The sequence below is a fragment of the Sapajus apella genome, unplaced genomic scaffold (assembly GCF_009761245.1).
Source record: "Sapajus apella isolate SASKATOON/1434 unplaced genomic scaffold, GSC_monkey_1.0 scaffold7, whole genome shotgun sequence".
Lineage (NCBI taxonomy): Eukaryota > Metazoa > Chordata > Mammalia > Primates > Cebidae > Sapajus > Sapajus apella.
Window position 1 is genome coordinate 14,446,571 of NW_022436947.1, and position 18,788 is coordinate 14,465,358.

The 18,788-nt window shown below is 37.6% G+C and overlaps 1 protein-coding gene across 5 annotated transcripts in view; it reads left to right on the forward strand.

Moving 5' to 3' along the window:
* Positions 1-18,788, forward strand: part of GRM8 (glutamate metabotropic receptor 8) — a 788,345-nt gene that overhangs the window by 329,678 nt on the left and 439,879 nt on the right. For all 5 annotated transcript variants that reach the window (XM_032276086.1, XM_032276088.1, XM_032276090.1 and 2 more), the window contains exons 4-6: positions 9,186-9,321; positions 9,753-9,907; positions 11,760-11,897. In XM_032276086.1, the coding sequence (XP_032131977.1) occupies positions 9,186-9,321; positions 9,753-9,907; positions 11,760-11,897 (429 nt within the window). The remainder of the gene's footprint in view (positions 1-9,185; positions 9,322-9,752; positions 9,908-11,759; positions 11,898-18,788) is intronic.

Below are 18,788 nucleotides of genomic sequence, written 5' to 3' on the forward strand. Positions count from 1 at the left end.
ACTTTCCACAGTGGCTGAACTAATTTACATTCCCACAAACAGTGTATAAGTGTTCCTTTTTCTCTGTAGCCTCACCAACATGTTATTTTTTGACCTTTTAATAATAGCCATTCTGACTGGTATGTGATGATGTCTCACTGTGGTTTTGACTTGCATTTCTCTGATGACTTGGGATGTTGAACATTTTTTCATATGTTTGTTAGTCACCTGTATGTCTTCTTTTGAAAAGTGTCAGTTTCTGCTGCAGTCCCTTTTCATAGTGGATTGTCTTTGTTTCCCCGTGCAGGGTAGCGCATGCCTCTTCTGCACCATTCCTTCATTGTATTGCTTTTCAGAATCCCTTTAAGATTCCACGTGGTATTTGATAGAGGAAAAAGTATAAAATGTTTGAAAGTGTGAGAGAGAGAGAGAGAAAATGAACATAAATGTAAGTGCAGTTTTGCTCTTTTAATTCATGTTGGTAAAGATAACACTTTTTCTTTACAGTGATGTGTGAGATAAATCTTCTTTTTTGCAAAATACACTTTAAGCTGATAAACTTACACAGTTTCATGTTGTGCACTTTCCTGCTAAGTCCCAGTTGTACACCACATGAGGAGGTGAAAATATTGTTACCGGAGGCGTGATTACACTTATTTAAACCATAGAACAGATTTTACTCAACTACCACTAAAGGACCAATTACATTAGGCCAAATTGTTATTTTACTTATGTCTTCAGAAAGATGGAAATATAAATAATGCTAAGGATATTTAGGGTAGAGAATTCATATGTTTCTGTTGCCTTTAAAAAAAGAACCTGGTTATTTTGTTTTGCCTATTGCTATTATCTGAAGCATGTTCATAAGAAATAAATAATGGTGGGTGGGGGCTGTATCACATTTTATTTTTATATCAAAAAATGGTCAATTCTAGGCAAATTTCTTATGGTCAAACTGCAAGTTTAATCATTTTTACCAATAGTCTAGTCATTCCCTTTAACAATTGATAAAATGATAATTTTTTTTATTTGTACACTGAAACCTAAGTCTGCCATGTAGTTCTAACAAATTATATAACCAGAGACTTGAGTTGATTTATATAGAATTTAATTTGATGGAAATTGCGAACTAACTTGAGATACTGATAATACTGTAGCCACGTTGTTTTTTTTTTTTTTTTTTTTTTTTTAAATCACACAATATTCTATATACAGCTTTGTAAGTAATTTCATCTCAATTAGTTAATCCTCAGTTTCCATCACAGTTGGAACTTGGTGCTGTGACATTGTTTCTTGTTTTATTTTTCTTCTACTATATTATTAATAGAGATTTTTGTCTTATAAATGAGCAACAACTAAAAACATAATTCTTTGTCCTTTTAGATTATTTTAACGAAACTTCTTTATTGAAATACCAGAAAGAATTAAGGTCCTATTTCTCTTATTTGTGCTGACTTCAATTCCAGTTTTCTACCATTTGTATAGATTGCCTTTCTTTGTGCAACAGGACATCTTTGAAAGGGAGTTTTAACATTCAACAATAACATTCTGTTATTAGCCTTATACTATTGTTTCAGAAAAATGATACCTTCATTTTTGTGTAAATTTCAATTTGTACATATGGTGAACTGACCTTTAAGATCCTGTCGGTGGAGGACCTGTTATTCCTATTTTTCGGAGTGCTATAGGCAAACAGCCTGCAGCTCCAAACCCTATGAGGGAGTGCCCTGGCTACAGAGACCTGCCTCACCCAAGGTCACCAGTGGCCCAAATCTGATTGATTCATTGTATTGGTCAGGGTTTTCCAGAGAAACAGAATCAAAGAGATTTATTGGCAAATAATGGCTCACGCAATTATGGAGGCTGAAAAGTTTCACAATCTGCTGTCTTCAAATTGGATACTCAAGAATGCCGGTGGTGTAGTTTGAATGCCTGAGAGCCAGAGGCATTGAGAGCAGAAGATCAATGTCTCAGCTCAAGCAGTTAGGCTGAGTTCATTCAACCTTAGTCTACATTTTTGTTCCATTTAGGCCCTCAATGATTCCAGCCTGCATTGGAGAAGGTAGTCTGCTTTACTAAGTCCACTAATTCAAGTGCCAATCTTTTCTGAAAACAACTTCACAAACACACCCAGAAATAATGTTTAACCAGCTATGTGGGCAGCCTGTGGCCCAAACTGATGCATAAAATGAATCATCACACTGATTGATGTGGAGGTGTAGTGGCCTGGCCTTGGTGGCCTGTTTTAAAGCAACTCTGAAGGCCATTCTAGCCTCAGAACTCCTTGTGGTGTCAGCAGCCTGTCACTGGGCCATACCCAGCTGGATTTCTCTGCCTAGTCCTGCTTTTCCCGAGCCCTCCATAGGGTAGTTGCCAAGAGCAAATTTTGTGCATTTCAAACTCCTTCTGAGGTCTGCTTCTAGGAGAGTCCAACAGCATTATCTCAACAGTTTAGATTCCCGCCTCTTAAAAAGGTAGCATGAATATTTGAATGAAACAAAACGTGTTTGTTTCCACAACAACTTTTGTTTAACATTTGGCACCATTAATATTTTAATAGTTTTAACCATTTTATTAAATAGTTAAATTCCAATTTCAACTCAGATATTCAGACTAAATCTTTAATACTTATGGAATCCATTTGAAAGAAGAATTAATTCTTGAGAGTAAAATCGTGGGATGTGAGAATATAAATGACTTTTCCCATTCTCTCACCTTAAAATTGCCCTGATTACATTGTAATCAACAATAGTTGAAGAGTGAAATCTAGTCATTTCATCTATTGGCACAGGCAAGTGAGCAAGTATTACTTTTCAGAATTTAGGACATTTGATAATATTACTCATAAAATGGTGAAGCGTTCAAAAATATGATCTGTTGAAAATCCCATGTTTCAGGGATGAATATCAACCATCTCTCCTTTCAGTGTTGGTGATGATCCTTGTCTGGTTATGATTATTACTGATAATAATGGTTATGATTAACACTGATAATAATGTGCCACATTGGTATAGTAGTTTTTAATTGGATTCTCACAGTATACCTGAGAGATAGTTATTATAAACTTCATTACAGAGATGAGGAAATTGAGAGATGAGAGACTTGTTCAAGATTACACGGGGCCACCCTCAGATCTTCTGACAAGTCTATTTTATTTTCCATTCCACCATCTCTTGGCACTTGGAAACCAAAACAAGCAATCCTTTTATCTTTCATACCTGAGATACACGACTGCTCACCCACAAGACTCAGCCTTGTAAAGAGGTAAAAATTCTGAAGTGGCATTGCTTATAAATTTGCTCTTTTATCAATATGAGCAAATTATAAAGCCAGTCTACAGACGAACACACTAAGGCTTAGGTAGTATTCTAATTCATGGCACCCTAATAAAAGCTGTTCTGGGAGGCAGATCCCATTTCAGTGACAACTTCCTCTGAATTGTCATGGCCCATGTTTTTTTTTTTTGTTGTTTTTTGTTTTAACTTCTTTTAATGACATCTACTTTTAAACATATATTTACATATTGCTACTTGTGTCCCTACTTGATGGGGAAGTCTTTGAAAGCAAGAATGTCTCATTTCTATTTTTCTATCCTAGCAGTAACTATCACAAGTCTTGCATTTATTTATTCAACAAGTATTTGTACCAAACACAGTGATATGTGTTGGGGTACACTGATACAAGGTTCAGAACTCATGGAGCTCTAATTGAAGAAGAAAAAGAAAAAGAAATAATTTTAAAAAGTCCAATTAAAATTATGATTGCTGTAGTACAAAAGTGAAGTGGAAGACAAGAACCTCAGAAAATTCTTCCTGAGAACATGCATCAACAGAAACAATTGGAAAGTTTGGAGAGCAGACTGGCTATATGCTGAAGCGCTTTAAGTTAGTTCTATAATCTGCATGAATTCCAAGTATCTTAATTAAGTTCTTAATACTCAACAGAAGTACTGTATTTGTGTAGCTGTCAGTTAGATTTATAAGGGACAACTGGCAGAGTTTTAAAAATGAGTCTTTAAATTTGCTTTATCTTATCCATCAATCATTTGCAGTTGCTAAACCATTAAGCCACGGGTATAGTCAATTTTGGATGGGCAAGCTGTTGGAAGAAGTGTAGACTTAGAGGCAGACAAATCTGGCTTTGAACCTGGATTTCAGTATCTTGCAAGCTGTTGGTACTCCTGTTTCTCATTTTCCTTATCAGAAAGATGGTCGTGATACAAACCTTCAAGTTCTGCCGTTAGGAATAGAGACGGTGTCATTGAGTAAATGAGACTGCAAAGGAGTGATCATGTGTGTTGTAGAGTATACATAAAGCGTTCAATTCAACAAATGATCTTTAAATTATTGTAAAGTAATCATAAGGAAAAAATATACACAGGCTGGAAGGAAACTAGCCAGGAAATTCTAGAAAACATCCAATTATAAATCCTTCATACAACATTTTTCTTGTAAGTACTAAGCTTTAAAAATTACAGAACAGGAACACCCCTGCAGAATGGGAAAGTTCATGTCCCTTGAATTGTACACAATTAGTAATCTTTCACAGTGAGACATGGAAGAATGGATGCAGTGGACAAATTCCCCAGGAATTTAAATTAAGACAGAGAGTTTCTTTAGAAAGTCAAGCAATAGATGTTGAGTATTGTATGGAAAACATGTATTTGATTAGATCTGAATCTTTGAATTTCATTGGATTTTTTAAACCAAATTCTAACAGTATGTAATGATCCCTTCCATTTATGAAGTCATAGGACTATTTTAGGGGATAACCTATTTGTCATTTATTACTGAATTGTGGTATGGCTTATGCTGTTGTCTTTGTTACCTAATTTACACCCTTGTCTGATATTTCTTATGTGTACATATTGTCATTCAATTATAACTTCCAGGACTGGCAATCTTTGACTGTCTGTAGCTCCTGAAACATACTAGATCATGAGTGCTTACGAACAGATTAGCTGTATGGCTTTTTGACGGATATGAAGAAAGAGTGAGTGGATGTCAGGGTTAAGAAAATAATCCCAGTCTTCTAACTATAATCATTTGAGAAATGATCAGTGTACACTTTAATAAAATATCCACAGGCACTAAACAGCACAATGCTATTTGGAGCAGGTTCTCTACAAGCATTTGTTCAGCTTAAATAGATTGATAATCTAGTGCCTCTTTCCAGGAAAATACAAACTGACCAGGTTGAAAGATGTAAGGTGAGGTACGGGAATAGCAAAAAGTGAATTGCTTTTTAAGCTATGTTAAAATTCAACTCAACTAACTCAGCTCTTTACAAACAAAAATACTTAATAGGTCCATGGTGAACAAACAAATCAATGAATTTAGACTAAACTGTATGTTTGGATTTGCTTGTTTGCTTCATCTGAAACAGTCATAATAAAAATTTTCAGAACTTAATTTCTTATGGCTACAGAGTCAGTAACAGTCTCAGAATGATACTCAGCTTTAACACGCCTTTAATGGGATGCTTAAGTAATCATGGCAATTTAATTAAAAGGGCAGTCATCTTTTGAAACAGCTATTGTTTCTTAGAGAGTGTTACTTAATGTTACATTTGTGCAGTTACCTAATGTTTCCACTCACTGAGGTTTGTTTGTTTACATTTTAAAAAAATTATACAGTCTTCAACTTACCTCTAGACTTCATTCCAAAAGTTTTCTCAAAATACGTAATCACTCCTTTCCTCCCTCTCCAAACATAGTGATGTTTTTCAGAGTTGTGTAATTCACCTTTTCTATTGCTGATTTAAATATTCTCTCAGTGACCTCTTTGCCCCACAACACTTCAACTGCCTAACCTATCAGCTCCTGACAAAATTATTACAATTCCTTTCTCTCTCGTTAGCTCTAGATTCACTTTTTCAGTCTGACATGCCATGCATACTTTGAAGACAACCTGCCTCCAATCAAAGTCATTATTTTCTCCTCCTTATTCTCTTGGATTTCCCTCTTGTTTAATGATATCATAACATAATTGATCACAAAGACCAGATCCTTGGAGTCATACTTAGTGGTTTCTCATTGCTTCGATACTTACATCAAATCAGTACAAAACTCCATTGATTCTAATTCAGAGATTCTACCTTAGCTCCAACTGCTCCTCTTCAGCACCAGTAGCCCTGCCCCAGTTATCATTTCCCACTGCCCATTCCAGTACCTCCTAGCTGGGCTCATTGCCTCCTGTTCTTCCCACTTCAGCCTGCCCTCTGTGTCAGTGGTCCTCATCTGTCTTCCTTCCATGGAGTGCAATGCTCATACATGAGACATATTCCTATGGACCAGTCAGAGATCGAAGAAATAGAAAGATTTAGTGAGGAAGTTTCGTATTTTAATTATTCATAGTCTTCCACAGGCCTTGCAGAGCCACTTGCAATCTGACCCTTGTCGCCATCTCCTCTTTGCTGCCTCTTTCTGCTGCTCTCATTCATTGACTCTCCTGGCCCTTTCCTGCCCTTTCCCATGCTGTCATCCTTTTGACCTCAACTATATTATACCAGTTTAGGGTGGCTTTCCCTGATCACTTCTCAATTTAAATTAAATTCCTTTGCTCTTCCACACAGGGCTCATTATAATTTATAATGATGTATTTCTTCTGCTGCTTCTGCTTCTGCTTAGTCCTCCTTCTTCCTCTTCTTCCTCTTCCTTTTTCTTCCTCTTCTCCTTCCTCCTCTTCTTCCTCTTCCTCCTCCTCCCACTTCCTCCTCCTCCTCTTCTTCTTTCTTCCACTTTCTCCCCTTCCTCCTCCTTATTCTTCCTCTTTCTCTTTCTCCTTCTCCTCCTCCTCCTGTTCCCCTTCCTTCTCCTCTTTTTCTCCTTTCTTGTTATTTGGCATTAAGCCTGATTTACTCACAATATTTCTGAACTCTGTGAGCTTAGAGTAATTCTTTTATTCATCATTGTGTTCACAGTGTCTGCACAGTGTCTAGCAGATGCTGGGCACTCAAGAAATATTTATTGAAGGAATGAATCAATTATCACAACTAGTAGTGGTATGTAAGTAGACTAGCTAACTGTGGGTAGTGACACAGCCCAATCTGTGTATTATGGGCAATTTACCACCTCTGGAATGCATATTATAAGGTTACTAAGAATCCTGCTATTATAGGCATAATTTTGAATGTTATCTAATTTATAAGAAAAATAGTTTTATTTACTAGCACTAGTCATACATCTGCCATACTCATTAGGTCGGATCACAGCACACTGGAAATCTATTGTCTGGTTACCAGACATTTCTTCTTTGGAAAGGCTACCTAAAGCGTAAAGTTCAGCATGTACTTCTCCTGCTGATGAACTTAATAGATTCCCATTGTTTTCAGAATAAAGTCCAAATTATTTGATGTCTTAATTTCTTTGGACTTCCATAATAAATTATTATAGGAGACCAGTGCGGCATTGGTGGCATGTGCCTGAAATCCCAGTTACTCTGGAGGTTGAGGTGGTTGGATCACTGGAGCCTTGGGCTTTGAGGCTACAGTGAGCTATGATCTGGTCATTACACTCCAGCCTAGGTGACAGAGTGAGACCCTCATATATAAAAAAATAAAAATAAAAATTATATACTGGATGGTTTAATCAAGAGTTATTTATTTTTACAGTTCCGGAGGCTGAAGGTCTGATATCAAGGTGCCCTCATGGTCAGACCTGATGAGGGCCCTCTTCCTGGTTCAGTGTCTTTTCTGTGTTCTCACATGACAGATGGTGCAAGGAATCTCTCTGGGGTCTTTTCTGTAAGGGCACTAATCCCATTCATAAGGACTCCGTTCTCATGAGCTAATCACCTCCCAAAAGTTTCATCTCCGAATACTTTCACACTGGGGATTAAGTTTTAACATATGAACATTCAGCCTACAGAACTTGGCATGTCTAACAAAGCCATTCTCAAGCTGGACCTTGTCATTGTTTCCAACTTCAAACCCAGCCAGTCTCTACCAGAGACCATGATCATGCTGGGTGTTTACATACTTTGGCCCCCACCAGGCATGTTCCACATTTGTCCTCATACGGATACATGTTTGCTCTTTAAAATTCAGTGCTCTCAAGCACTTTAGTTATTCCTTCTTCTGTGTTCTGATTGTATTGGATATCCTATTAATTCTATACTTTATTTTCTATTCCATGATAACTTATTGGAATGCCTATTTCCCAGACTAGATTGTAACTCCTGGATTAGACTGTGCATTCCCAATGTTGAACCCAGTGAGTAGAGTATAATAGCATCCAGTAACAGTTGGATGACTGAATGCATTGTGAGTTGTTTGGAAGTAAAAATGCCTTTGCCTATTGAAGCAATGCTATACATGGTGATTTAATTCTCAGCTGACTAAAAAAAAAATCCTGTTTATACCATAATGCAATTGAAACCTATTGCTAATATTGCTTTCTCATCTAGTTTCAGAATGTTCTCTCTCTGTTTCACTGCAGTTGGGGGAACCTCTTTCTTCTCCTCCTACCCCAGGCTAGAGGCAGAGATCTTTTTTATACTTTTCTCTTTTGTCCCTCATCACCTAAGCAGGAGGGGCCAAAAGAAGGATTCTCTGTTTTATTTGCTGTGAAAGGGAGATGGTATTTCTGCCATTTTGATTTTCTTGGTGGAGATGCATGTCAATTGAGAGTTCACATCTTTGGTGTTTGCCTGTGTCTTATACAGTCTTGAAGACCACTTGTCTCATAAGAAATCATTATGCTGATGCATGAGGATCTTGCTGCAGTTCTATTAGCTGTACAATGAAATTAACTTTAAAAGAGATCTACTAGTAAATAAAAGTAGCAAAAAGACCTTGCTACTTCATAAGCATCTCAACTATAAGACATATTCATATTTTATTAATTCTGTCGCTCGTCCATTAGCTTATGTTGCACACATCAAAACAACACTTCTTCTTTCCACCTTTTGACTCTCTTCACACATCTTATATACCTTGATTTTCTTAGATATAGTCACAAAAATAATGTTTAAATTTTGGGAAAGAAACCCATGTCCGAATAGTAATTGATGTCATTTATTTGGTGAATATATTATAATGCAAACACACCCAATTGCTCTTGATAGGTGAGAGTGACACATATTTTGAGAAATAATCTGCTGAATTATGTGCCTTTTATAAAGTAGCTAATTGAGGTTTGCTAATTAAATAAATGCCCTTCCTGAATCACACCCTCTTTTTTTGTTGTTATTTTTGTTTTTAAATAGGTGGTGTCTGCATTGCTCAGTCACAGAAAATCCCACGTGAACCGAGACCTGGAGAATTTGAAAAAATTATCAAACGCCTGCTAGAAACACCTAATGCCCGAGCAGTGATTATGTTTGCCAATGAGGATGACATCAGGTGCTGATTACTTTTCTTCTGTATGTAGGGTCAGATTTGTGTCCCATGTCCTTTCTAACATATTTCATGTTCAACATAAAAGCTTGTAATTCCCTTGCAATAGCAGACTGTCTTCTGCTGCCTTCTAGTTTGTAAATCTGAAATACCTACAGAGTAAAACTAGGGGACTAAAATGAGATAAGACAAACAAGGGTGATAGATGGAATGATTTGAATGAGGTTGTGGATAAGGCTAATTAACATGTGTTGGAGTTAGTCTCTGATATATTTTCTTTAGGAGATGATAAGACTCAGGCAATTAGAATGATCATCTTAATTGTTAAACGGTGACCTACTGAGTGTATACAACTTTCTGAAGCTGGTCTTGCAATATTCATAATTATGGTATTTCTTAATACATGTGATATGCGTTATTTATTTTTATTCCTATAGGAGGATATTGGAAGCAGCAAAAAAACTAAACCAAAGTGGACATTTTCTATGGATTGGCTCAGATAGTTGGGGATCCAAAATTGCACCTGTCTATCAGCAAGAGGAGATTGCAGAAGGGGCTGTGACAATTTTGCCCAAACGAGCATCAATTGATGGTATGAATGCACCATAGAGAATTTGTTTTATTTTAGTAAGATCTAAACTTAAAGGCAAAACTGGAGTATCATAATATGAGAAAATGCATTCATTACTTGATAAAATTTTTAGCTTTGATGGCAGAGTTGTCAAAACCAGTATTTAACCCAGCGTGTGTGTGTGTGTGTGTGTGTGTGTGTGTGTGTGTGTGTGTGTGCATATATGGATAAGAAGCTTTATGGGCTACTGGCTTTTTCTTATTTGTTATGTTTTTTTCTTTTTTCAGGCAGTGATTACAACATAATGTCCATTTGAAAGTTCTGACAATATTTACTTCTGAAAGAATATTAAAAGCATATCTTTCTCCTTTAAAATAGGATTTTATCAATATTTTAGATATATATATATTCTAAAAAATCAGTGCTATAAATGATGATTTAATTCTTAGCTGACTCAAATCCTGTTTATACTATAATGTAATTGAAATCTAGTGCTAGTATTGCTTTCTCATCATATTATATATATATATATAATTTATATATATAAATATCATTACATTTACATATATATACATTTACATATATATATATATATATATATGAAGAGAGAGAGAGAGAGAGAGAGAGAGAGAGAGTGTGTGTGTGTGTGTGTGTGTGTGTGTATTTAGGAAAGAGTACCCACTGGATATTTTTTAAGAAAAAGACCACAGTCAGTTATTTCCATTATGTTAGTAATTGCACTTTGAGTTTGAGTTTGCATATTTTCTTGGGCATTTGTGGTGGCTATAGCATTGTTGGAGGGAAAATGCTTGATTTATAGAAAATGAATATATGATGCTTATCCTATAGATAAATAAATGCAACAGGAAAGACTTGGAGCACCCTGAAAGGCAGTCTGTCTTCTAAATGTCTTTTCCAATTGATTTAACAGTAACTGAAATTCCCACTTTTAACATTATCCTTTGGAGTAAGGCATTATTTCTAGGGGGTCTTCCTTCAGTAAAATGGTTACCTGAGCAAACTGACACTTTAGTTCACTTACCCATGACTCCATAATATTACCTTAACACAATTGCTTTATTGAATTACCTGAAAACAGAACAAATAGAAGAGAGAAATTTTGAAGTACGTGGAAATATAGGAATGTCTGGAACATTGATGCATGCTAGGAAAGAGAGAAAAGAATTAGGGAAGTTTAAGTCGGGTTCTGAGTATTCAGGATTCAGCATAAAGTCACTGTCTGCTTCCTGCAGGAGAAGTAGAGTAGGAGAGGATATAAGAAAGACACTGACGGCTGGTCACGGTGGCTCACGCCTGTAATCCCAGCATTTTGGGAGGCCAAGGCAGGTGGATCACCTGAGGTCAGGAGTTTGAGACCAGCCTGGCAACGTGGTGAAACCTCGTCTTTACTAAACAATACGAAAACTAGCCAGGTGTGGTGATGGGCGCCTGTAATCCCAGCTACTCAGGAGGCTGAGGCAAGAGAATCGCTTGAACTGGCTAGGTGGAGATTGTGATGAGCCAAGATTGCGCCATTGCACCTTAGCCTGAGTGACAGAGTGAGACTACATCTCAAAAAAAAAAAAAGACACTGACACCAGGCTTTCCTGTTGTACTCATTCATGGAACCAGGTGCTTGAGTAGTAGTGGTGTCGGAGGGGCGGGGGGGGCGGGGCGTGGAATTGTCAATTGATCCTCTTTGGCTTTTGCCATAAGAAAAGCCTTATTTATAGGCTACTGTCTTTCTCTCATTTGTTATGTGGTTTTCTTTTTCTTTTCATGCAGTGATCACAACATAATGTTCATTCAGAAGTTCTGACAGTATTTAATTTTTGGAAGAATATTAAAATCATACCTTTCTCCTTTAAAATAGGATTTGATCGGTACTTTAGAAGCCGAACTCTTGCCAATAATCGAAGAAATGTGTGGTTTGCAGAATTTTGGGAGGAGAATTTTGGCTGCAAGTTAGGATCACATGGGAAAAGGAACAGTCATATAAAGAAGTGCACAGGTAACCTCTCAAATATTTTCTGTGGTGTGTTTGTTTTCATCATTACCTGATAAATGAGATTTTTCTACATGATGATGAGTGTATTTTCTATTTTGTTGTGTCTCTTGTTATAGTGTCTCAGCAGGGCTGAACATATACTAATCATTCAACAAACTTAAATTTGTTTATTGGTTCTTTCAGTCAATCAGCAAGTATTTATTGAACATATGCCATGTATATAGCACTGGGGTATCTGGAAAACATGTATTGTCTACTTTGGAAAATGTACTTTATTAGGTTTGATGGAATATAGACCAATAAACAAGACATAGTATTGCTCTCCAGGAATGCAAAATGTAATATGTAACATAATAAGTTGTTCTAAGACAGTATTTTTCAACTGTTTTAATCTCTGTCCTCTGTAATACTATTATTTTCTCAAATCCTGCATAGCAGCTATCCCAGAACATGTGTGATTTTTTGATGCTTCACTTGTCATAGCTGATGCTTAAAAATGATATTGAATGTGCATTTTTGAATATATGAATAAAACTATTTATTATTAGATAATATGATTGTGCACATAGGAAAAAAACACATAATTTTTTTTTTTGAGGTGGAGTTTTGTTCTTTTGCCCAGGCTGGAGTGCAGTGGCACAATCTCAGCTCACTGCAACCTCTGCCTTCTGGTTTCAAGTCATTCTCCTGCCTCAGCCTCTTTAGTAGCTGGGATTACAGGTGCCCGCCACCACGCCTGGCTAATTTTTGTATTTTTAGTAGAGATGGAGTTTCACGATGTTGGCCAGGCTGGTCTTGAACTCCTGACCTCGTGATACGCTTGCCTTGGCCTCCTGAAGTGCTGGGATTACAGGCACAAGCCATCGTGCCCAGCCCAGAATCACATAATTTTAACAGTTACTTAGAACTGAGTAGTAAATTTATCAACGTTACAGATATGAAGTCAATATAAACATTCATTTTTAATATGCATGTTAGAAACTAACACGGAAAACGAAATTTAAAGAATACTGTTCATAGCAGGATCAAAAACCTACAACATTAGGGTCGATTTTAACAAAAATGCACATATCCTTTACACTGAAAACTACACAACTTGAATGTGTGTTTTAGAAATGATTCATTCCTTCCTGTACCCCAGCATCCCCAGATTTTGATATGTCCTTCTTTACCCTCCTCCTCACTTTCTTTGTAAATAGCTGTTCAAATAAAAGATGTACTATGCTAAAAGCTAGCACAGACATATAAACAGAGACAGAATAAGGAGGTAGAAATGGGGCCACGCTGTGTGGGAATCTGATTTCAGGCTTCCTGTGTGCCAGGCATTTTTCCAGGAGCTGAGGTGAGTGAAGAAAGGCAATATTCATGCTCAAGGGGCTTACATTTCATTGTGCAGAGATGGACACTCCATAATAAACATAAATGAACAGATGCGTTCAGATGCTGAGCTATGCTTAGAACAAATACAACAATTTAACTATCAAAGACTAACCTGGGCATTAGGAGGAGGAAGGCAATTAGATAGTGTGGTCTGAGTGTGCTTTGCTAGAGGAGGTAACATTTGAGATAAGACCTGAGTGACAAGAAGTGGTCAGTTGTGTAAAGATATGACAGAAATGTATGACAATATCTAGCACCAGAATAAGGCTCTTTTGTTCAAAGTAAAGAAAAAAAAGAAAAGAAATGCTCAGAGAGGTTGGATCAAGAGTGAATATCGAGAGAGAGGAGGCTTGATGGCAGCCAAGGCTATAGTGATAGACTGGAGCCAGGTCATGCACGGTCTTGAAGCTCTTTCTAGAAGTTCCAGAGTTGAGGAATTTGGGCTTTATTCTGCCAGTAGGACACAATGACTCGAAGCTTTTCATCTAGAGAATTGCTCAGACACTTGGTTCAAGATTTGCCTGGCAGAGGTGTGAGGAGGATTGGGGTTCAGGGGAGAAGATGAAGGCAGTTCAGTGAGAACTCATCCAGTATCCTGGAGACAAGAAGTCATGGTCTAAGAAGAGCTAGCTAGGGGCTGGGTGTGGTGGCTCATGCCTGTAATTCTAGAACCTTGGGAGGCCGAGACAGGCAGATTGCCTGAGCTCAGGAGCTCGAGACCAGCCTAGGCAACACGGTGAAGCGTGTTTAGTCAAGACGATCCACTAAAAAAAAAAAAAAAAAAAAACTGGGCATGGGAGCATGCACCTGTAATCCCAGCTACTCGGGAGGCTGAGACAGGAGAATTGCTTGAACTTGAACCCGGGAGGCGGAGGTTGCAGTGAGTGGAGATTGCACCACTGCACTCCAGCCTGGGTAACAGAGACAAACTCCATCTTAAAAAAAAAAAAAAAAAAAAAAAAAAAAGCTAGCTAGGGATAGGGATAGAACACACACAGGACAGACGCATTCTGGTAGTTAGTGTTATATTTATAGTACAAGCTGAGTGGTTGATGCTGGGGCAAAGATCGTAAGTCATAGAGTATGCTAATGTTAAAACCCTATAAAGGAGGTCTAGGAAAATGCTGATGTAATTAGTTAACAGAGGAAAAATGAGATAAAATGAACCATCCAGTATTTGGAAATAAACTTGAATGTTGTTCTGAGATAGCCCCATGGAACTGGCCAGCAGGTGGCAGCATAATGTCTGGGACCCCACAGAGAGTTCACTAAAATTTGAAATTAGGGAATCTTAGAGATTTTGAAGTTAAAGACAAGAGCAAAGATGCAATTGCCAAAGGGGACTGAGAAAATACGAGGAGTGATGACTGAGAATTCAAGGTCAGGAACCAGGAAAGGACACAGAACGCTGGGTTTGCGGGAAGGAGATGAACGTGGAGTTAAAATTGTCTCAATCTCCAGGAGTAAGACAGGTGCGTGAAGTTTCAGTGCTGCAGGGACCTGTGGCCCAGAGATAAGGCTGTGACAGGGTAACCAAATGGGAGGGATTGAGAGAGAACAGAATAGAGGAAATGGAGGAAGGGATGCTGTGTCAAGAAGTTTTCAACGTAGATATGGTGGGAGAACTTAAGAAAGAATCGAGGAGATTTCTTTAGGATAGGGCATGTTTAAGCATGTTTTCAAAAAACATATAAGGGATAACTAGTGAAAGAGATTAAATACAGAGTAGGATCTTGATGGAAACTTTAAGGAGAGGCATTAAAGAGCAATGTTACCTTTAAATCATGTGATTTGCTTGGCAGGAAAAGGTACATACAAACATATACATAATCAAAGAGGACAGCTTTATGATTAAATGCTAAATGTCAGTATAGATTAGGGAAGTTCAGAAAATGTATGTAAGTTCACACTGTAAAATCCGCAGCTCTGTGGAGGAGGTGAGTGTTTGATCACAAGAAGGATTTGGGAAAGAACATTCCAGATGAGAGGAAAGTGGGGGTCAGTGCGACAGAGACGTGATATGGAGGTGCATGAACAGCTAAAAAGGTCCAGCTTCTTGGAGAGGGCAATACATGTCAAGGGATAATGGAAAATAGAGAGAGGACAGTTTATAGAAGGGTTTGGAAGGGGAGTTTACACACTTATGTGCTTTCCAGTGAGATATATTTTACACTGTGCTTAACTTTGAGTTATGAATGTTATTGTTTGATTCTCTATAAATTCATTTTCTGTTATTTAGACTGTATTCATGAAAATATCCCCATTAATGAAATGGATGAACTCATACATGCCACACACACTGTTAACCAGTCACATAACTTTTTAATAGGTTGTTTTCAGAATAACCAGTTTCTCCAAACTTATATTTTCTTTCTTTCTTTTTTTTTTTAACTCATAAGTGGGAGTTGAACAATGAGAACACATGGACACAGGGAGGGGAACATCGCACACTGGTGACTGTCAGGGCGTTGCAGGCAAGGGGAGGGAGAGCATTAGGCCAAATACCTAATGCATGCAGAGCTTAAAACCTAGATGGCTGGTTGATAGGTGCAGCAAACCATGGCACATGTATACCTGTGTAACAAACCTGCATGTTCTCCACATGTATCCCAGAACTTCAAGTAAAATAAAAAACAAACATACTCATATTTTCTAAGTTGAGCTGAGGTATGTAGCTGTTTCTTTAGCATCTATATATGGTCAGATGGCATGTGACTAGACTTTTATTTCAGGTGCAAGTACTGAACTGGTTTGTGGCCAAATCCAGATTTTGTGGCATGCCTGCCTTCAATTCCTTTGATTTATTTGGGTGTTGCTAAAATTATAACAATTTGCCCAATTATAACTATTTCTAGTGCAATGAAAATGGTGTTTACTCCAAGTGCTAGGGCAAATGTACCCCTAGGGAACTGGGTCAGTAAACAGATTTTCATGCAAATTCCATTGTGGGTGATACCAAAATAACTTGTCTCTGGGTTGAGAAGAAATAAGTAACACTAATTTAATTTTTTTGAAGCAACATATGACAGTTTCCAGGTGGTGAGAGAAGAAATTTGTGCCCCAAATTATACCATTATACCCAGTTTCCATCTCTGTTTTTGGGGAGGAGGGAAGATGATCTAGCATGTTAGCGGTTAAATGTACTTGAAAGGAAAAATCTACAGGATATTCATGAGTAGAGGTGTCCAGCGTTTGTAAAGTGTTTTAAAAGGTGGCCTTAAACAGTTCAGGTTTTAACTACCTGCAATTAGTCAAAAAGTTAAGGCACTCTGAAAGTGAGATATCCATGAGGCCCTTTTTGTGCATTCAGAACATCATTGGTAGGCTTATACGTGTTTGAGTAAAATTTTACATTAGGTGACGGTAATCTGTGAATGTAATTATTTACTTCCATTGGGGGCAATATTGGCAATGTATTTACATGGATGAGAGATTGCTTCTCAGTAGGGTGGGGTTTCTGTCTTACCAATTTTCCGCAGATAGAATATCTTCAAGCAGTTAGGAGCATTCTCTTCGTGAAATTTACTCAGTTGAAGCCGTTTTCTGAGATAATTTTCCCCTCTAGAATCTCAGGAAAGCTTTCAAAAAGACGTGATATTACTGCTAACTTTTGATTTGCTGGCCAAATTCCAAGTGAGGTAATTCCTACCATCCACTTCGCTATTTACGTAGTTATTATTGCTTCTGGGAGCTGCTGAGTTCTGAAAGCTACTAGTACTTAATCCTACTTAAAATTCCCTTTGTCTTTCTCAAGAAGAAAAAAGGACTCTTTTATACTTGTTATCCGTGGTGATGGGTGTTGTTCTATAGACTTTTATCTGACCTTTCCTCCCTCCTCTCCTCCCCTCATTGTACTCTCAAGCTTAACATCTTTCCACTTTCCAAAACCCAGACACCCACAGACTCTCTTGAGAATTGCGTCTTCATCCTCTCCTTCTCTTTACACATTTTTCACGCACTTATTTCCCCACTCATGCCTCTGCCACATTCCTCTCCCTTCATCACCCCATTTTTTCTCAGTTCCTATCTCTTCTCTGATCAGTCCCTTACTTGACATTGTTTTGTCCAGCAAGATTCTCATTGGCAGTGGAGTCTTTCTTCAGAGGTTTTGCTTTACTTTTCAAATGACTGTCATTCTGGTTTCTGGCCTTCTATAGTGAGGACCCGATAGTGAATATTGCAGAGACCTGAGTATGTGGGTTAAGCTGCTAAACAAAAGCCACCTTTCCCTGGACTCAAGCTGGGCTCTTTTCCTTCCATTCTCTAATGTGAATTGTAAATAGCTCTGCCCTGATCAAAACAACATCCCTTGACTGACCTGGTAAATACAGTTGATTCCATATCCTATCTTAAAACTTTCCTTTGTTTCATTCATCCATCCTCCATTCATTCATTATTCATTTACTTGTTTATTCATTTTGAAGCCCACCATGTGCCAGGCACTGTGCTTCAGAGAGACACAAACAACAGATCTCCCTTGCTCTCAAGGAGCTCACAAAGCCATGTACACTGTCTTGTGCAATTTGAGATGTTTTCTTTGTCTGTTGGGTTTTAATTCTCAGCCAGGAGGCTGGGGCACTGCTGCTTAGCCTGCATACAGCTGACACTCAGATACTAAACAGTGGTGAGCATATGCTACACAAAATGGCCTATTGATTCTTATTTATGATGATAGAAATAGCAGTAATGGAAAAAGCAATGCACAAATATGTTTCTTCCCACAAACAAGCAATCCTGTCAGTGAACCAAATAGCAGGCTCAATAATTAGCTCCCTGAAAGACCTGTCAGTTTATTTTCTGATCCTAGATTATCTAGGTAACTTTTCAGGTATAACTTCCTCTCAGCAGTCCTCTGTTTTAAGAGGTTATGAAAGGTAGAAGCTTTCTCCTATTCACTCAGGACTCCTGGAGACCATATGAAGGAAATAGGTAGTTATAAAGGGGGATAAATTTACATAATTTGATTTGGTGGTTCAGAGTGAAAGATAACCAAGATAGGTTCGCCTGAATTAAAATGTGTTCTGCCATCCTCATTTGTCCCCTTGCCTACAGTAAAACTCTGTCGGGAGAATGCCTTTACATTAGCACTATGAGGTGGCCATTCATGTGTTCCTGTTTTTTTTTTTTTTCTTGCAAATAAAATAGCAGAAATCCCAGAATGACTTATTTATGCTGTTTCTGAGATTTCATGTTGAATTACAATAGATCCATCTGCGATGACAAAACAGGCATTGATTTCAGACATACTAGATTTCATAATTTAGAGCTGGGATGTAAAAGAAGAATCAATCTCTTGTTTTCTAGTGAAGAAACTAGAACCCAGAAAAGTAAAGTGAATTATTGACAAATCACAGTGTTAGTCTCAGAGCTGAAACCAGGCTCCTGGTTTCTTTTATTTGGATTTGTCCTTGACATTTATATCCTCTATTTATTATTTACTTATATTAGAACTTTTACCACATCTTTGAAAAGTATTTTTCTGTTTTCCTTTTTATAACACTTTATGTATGATGC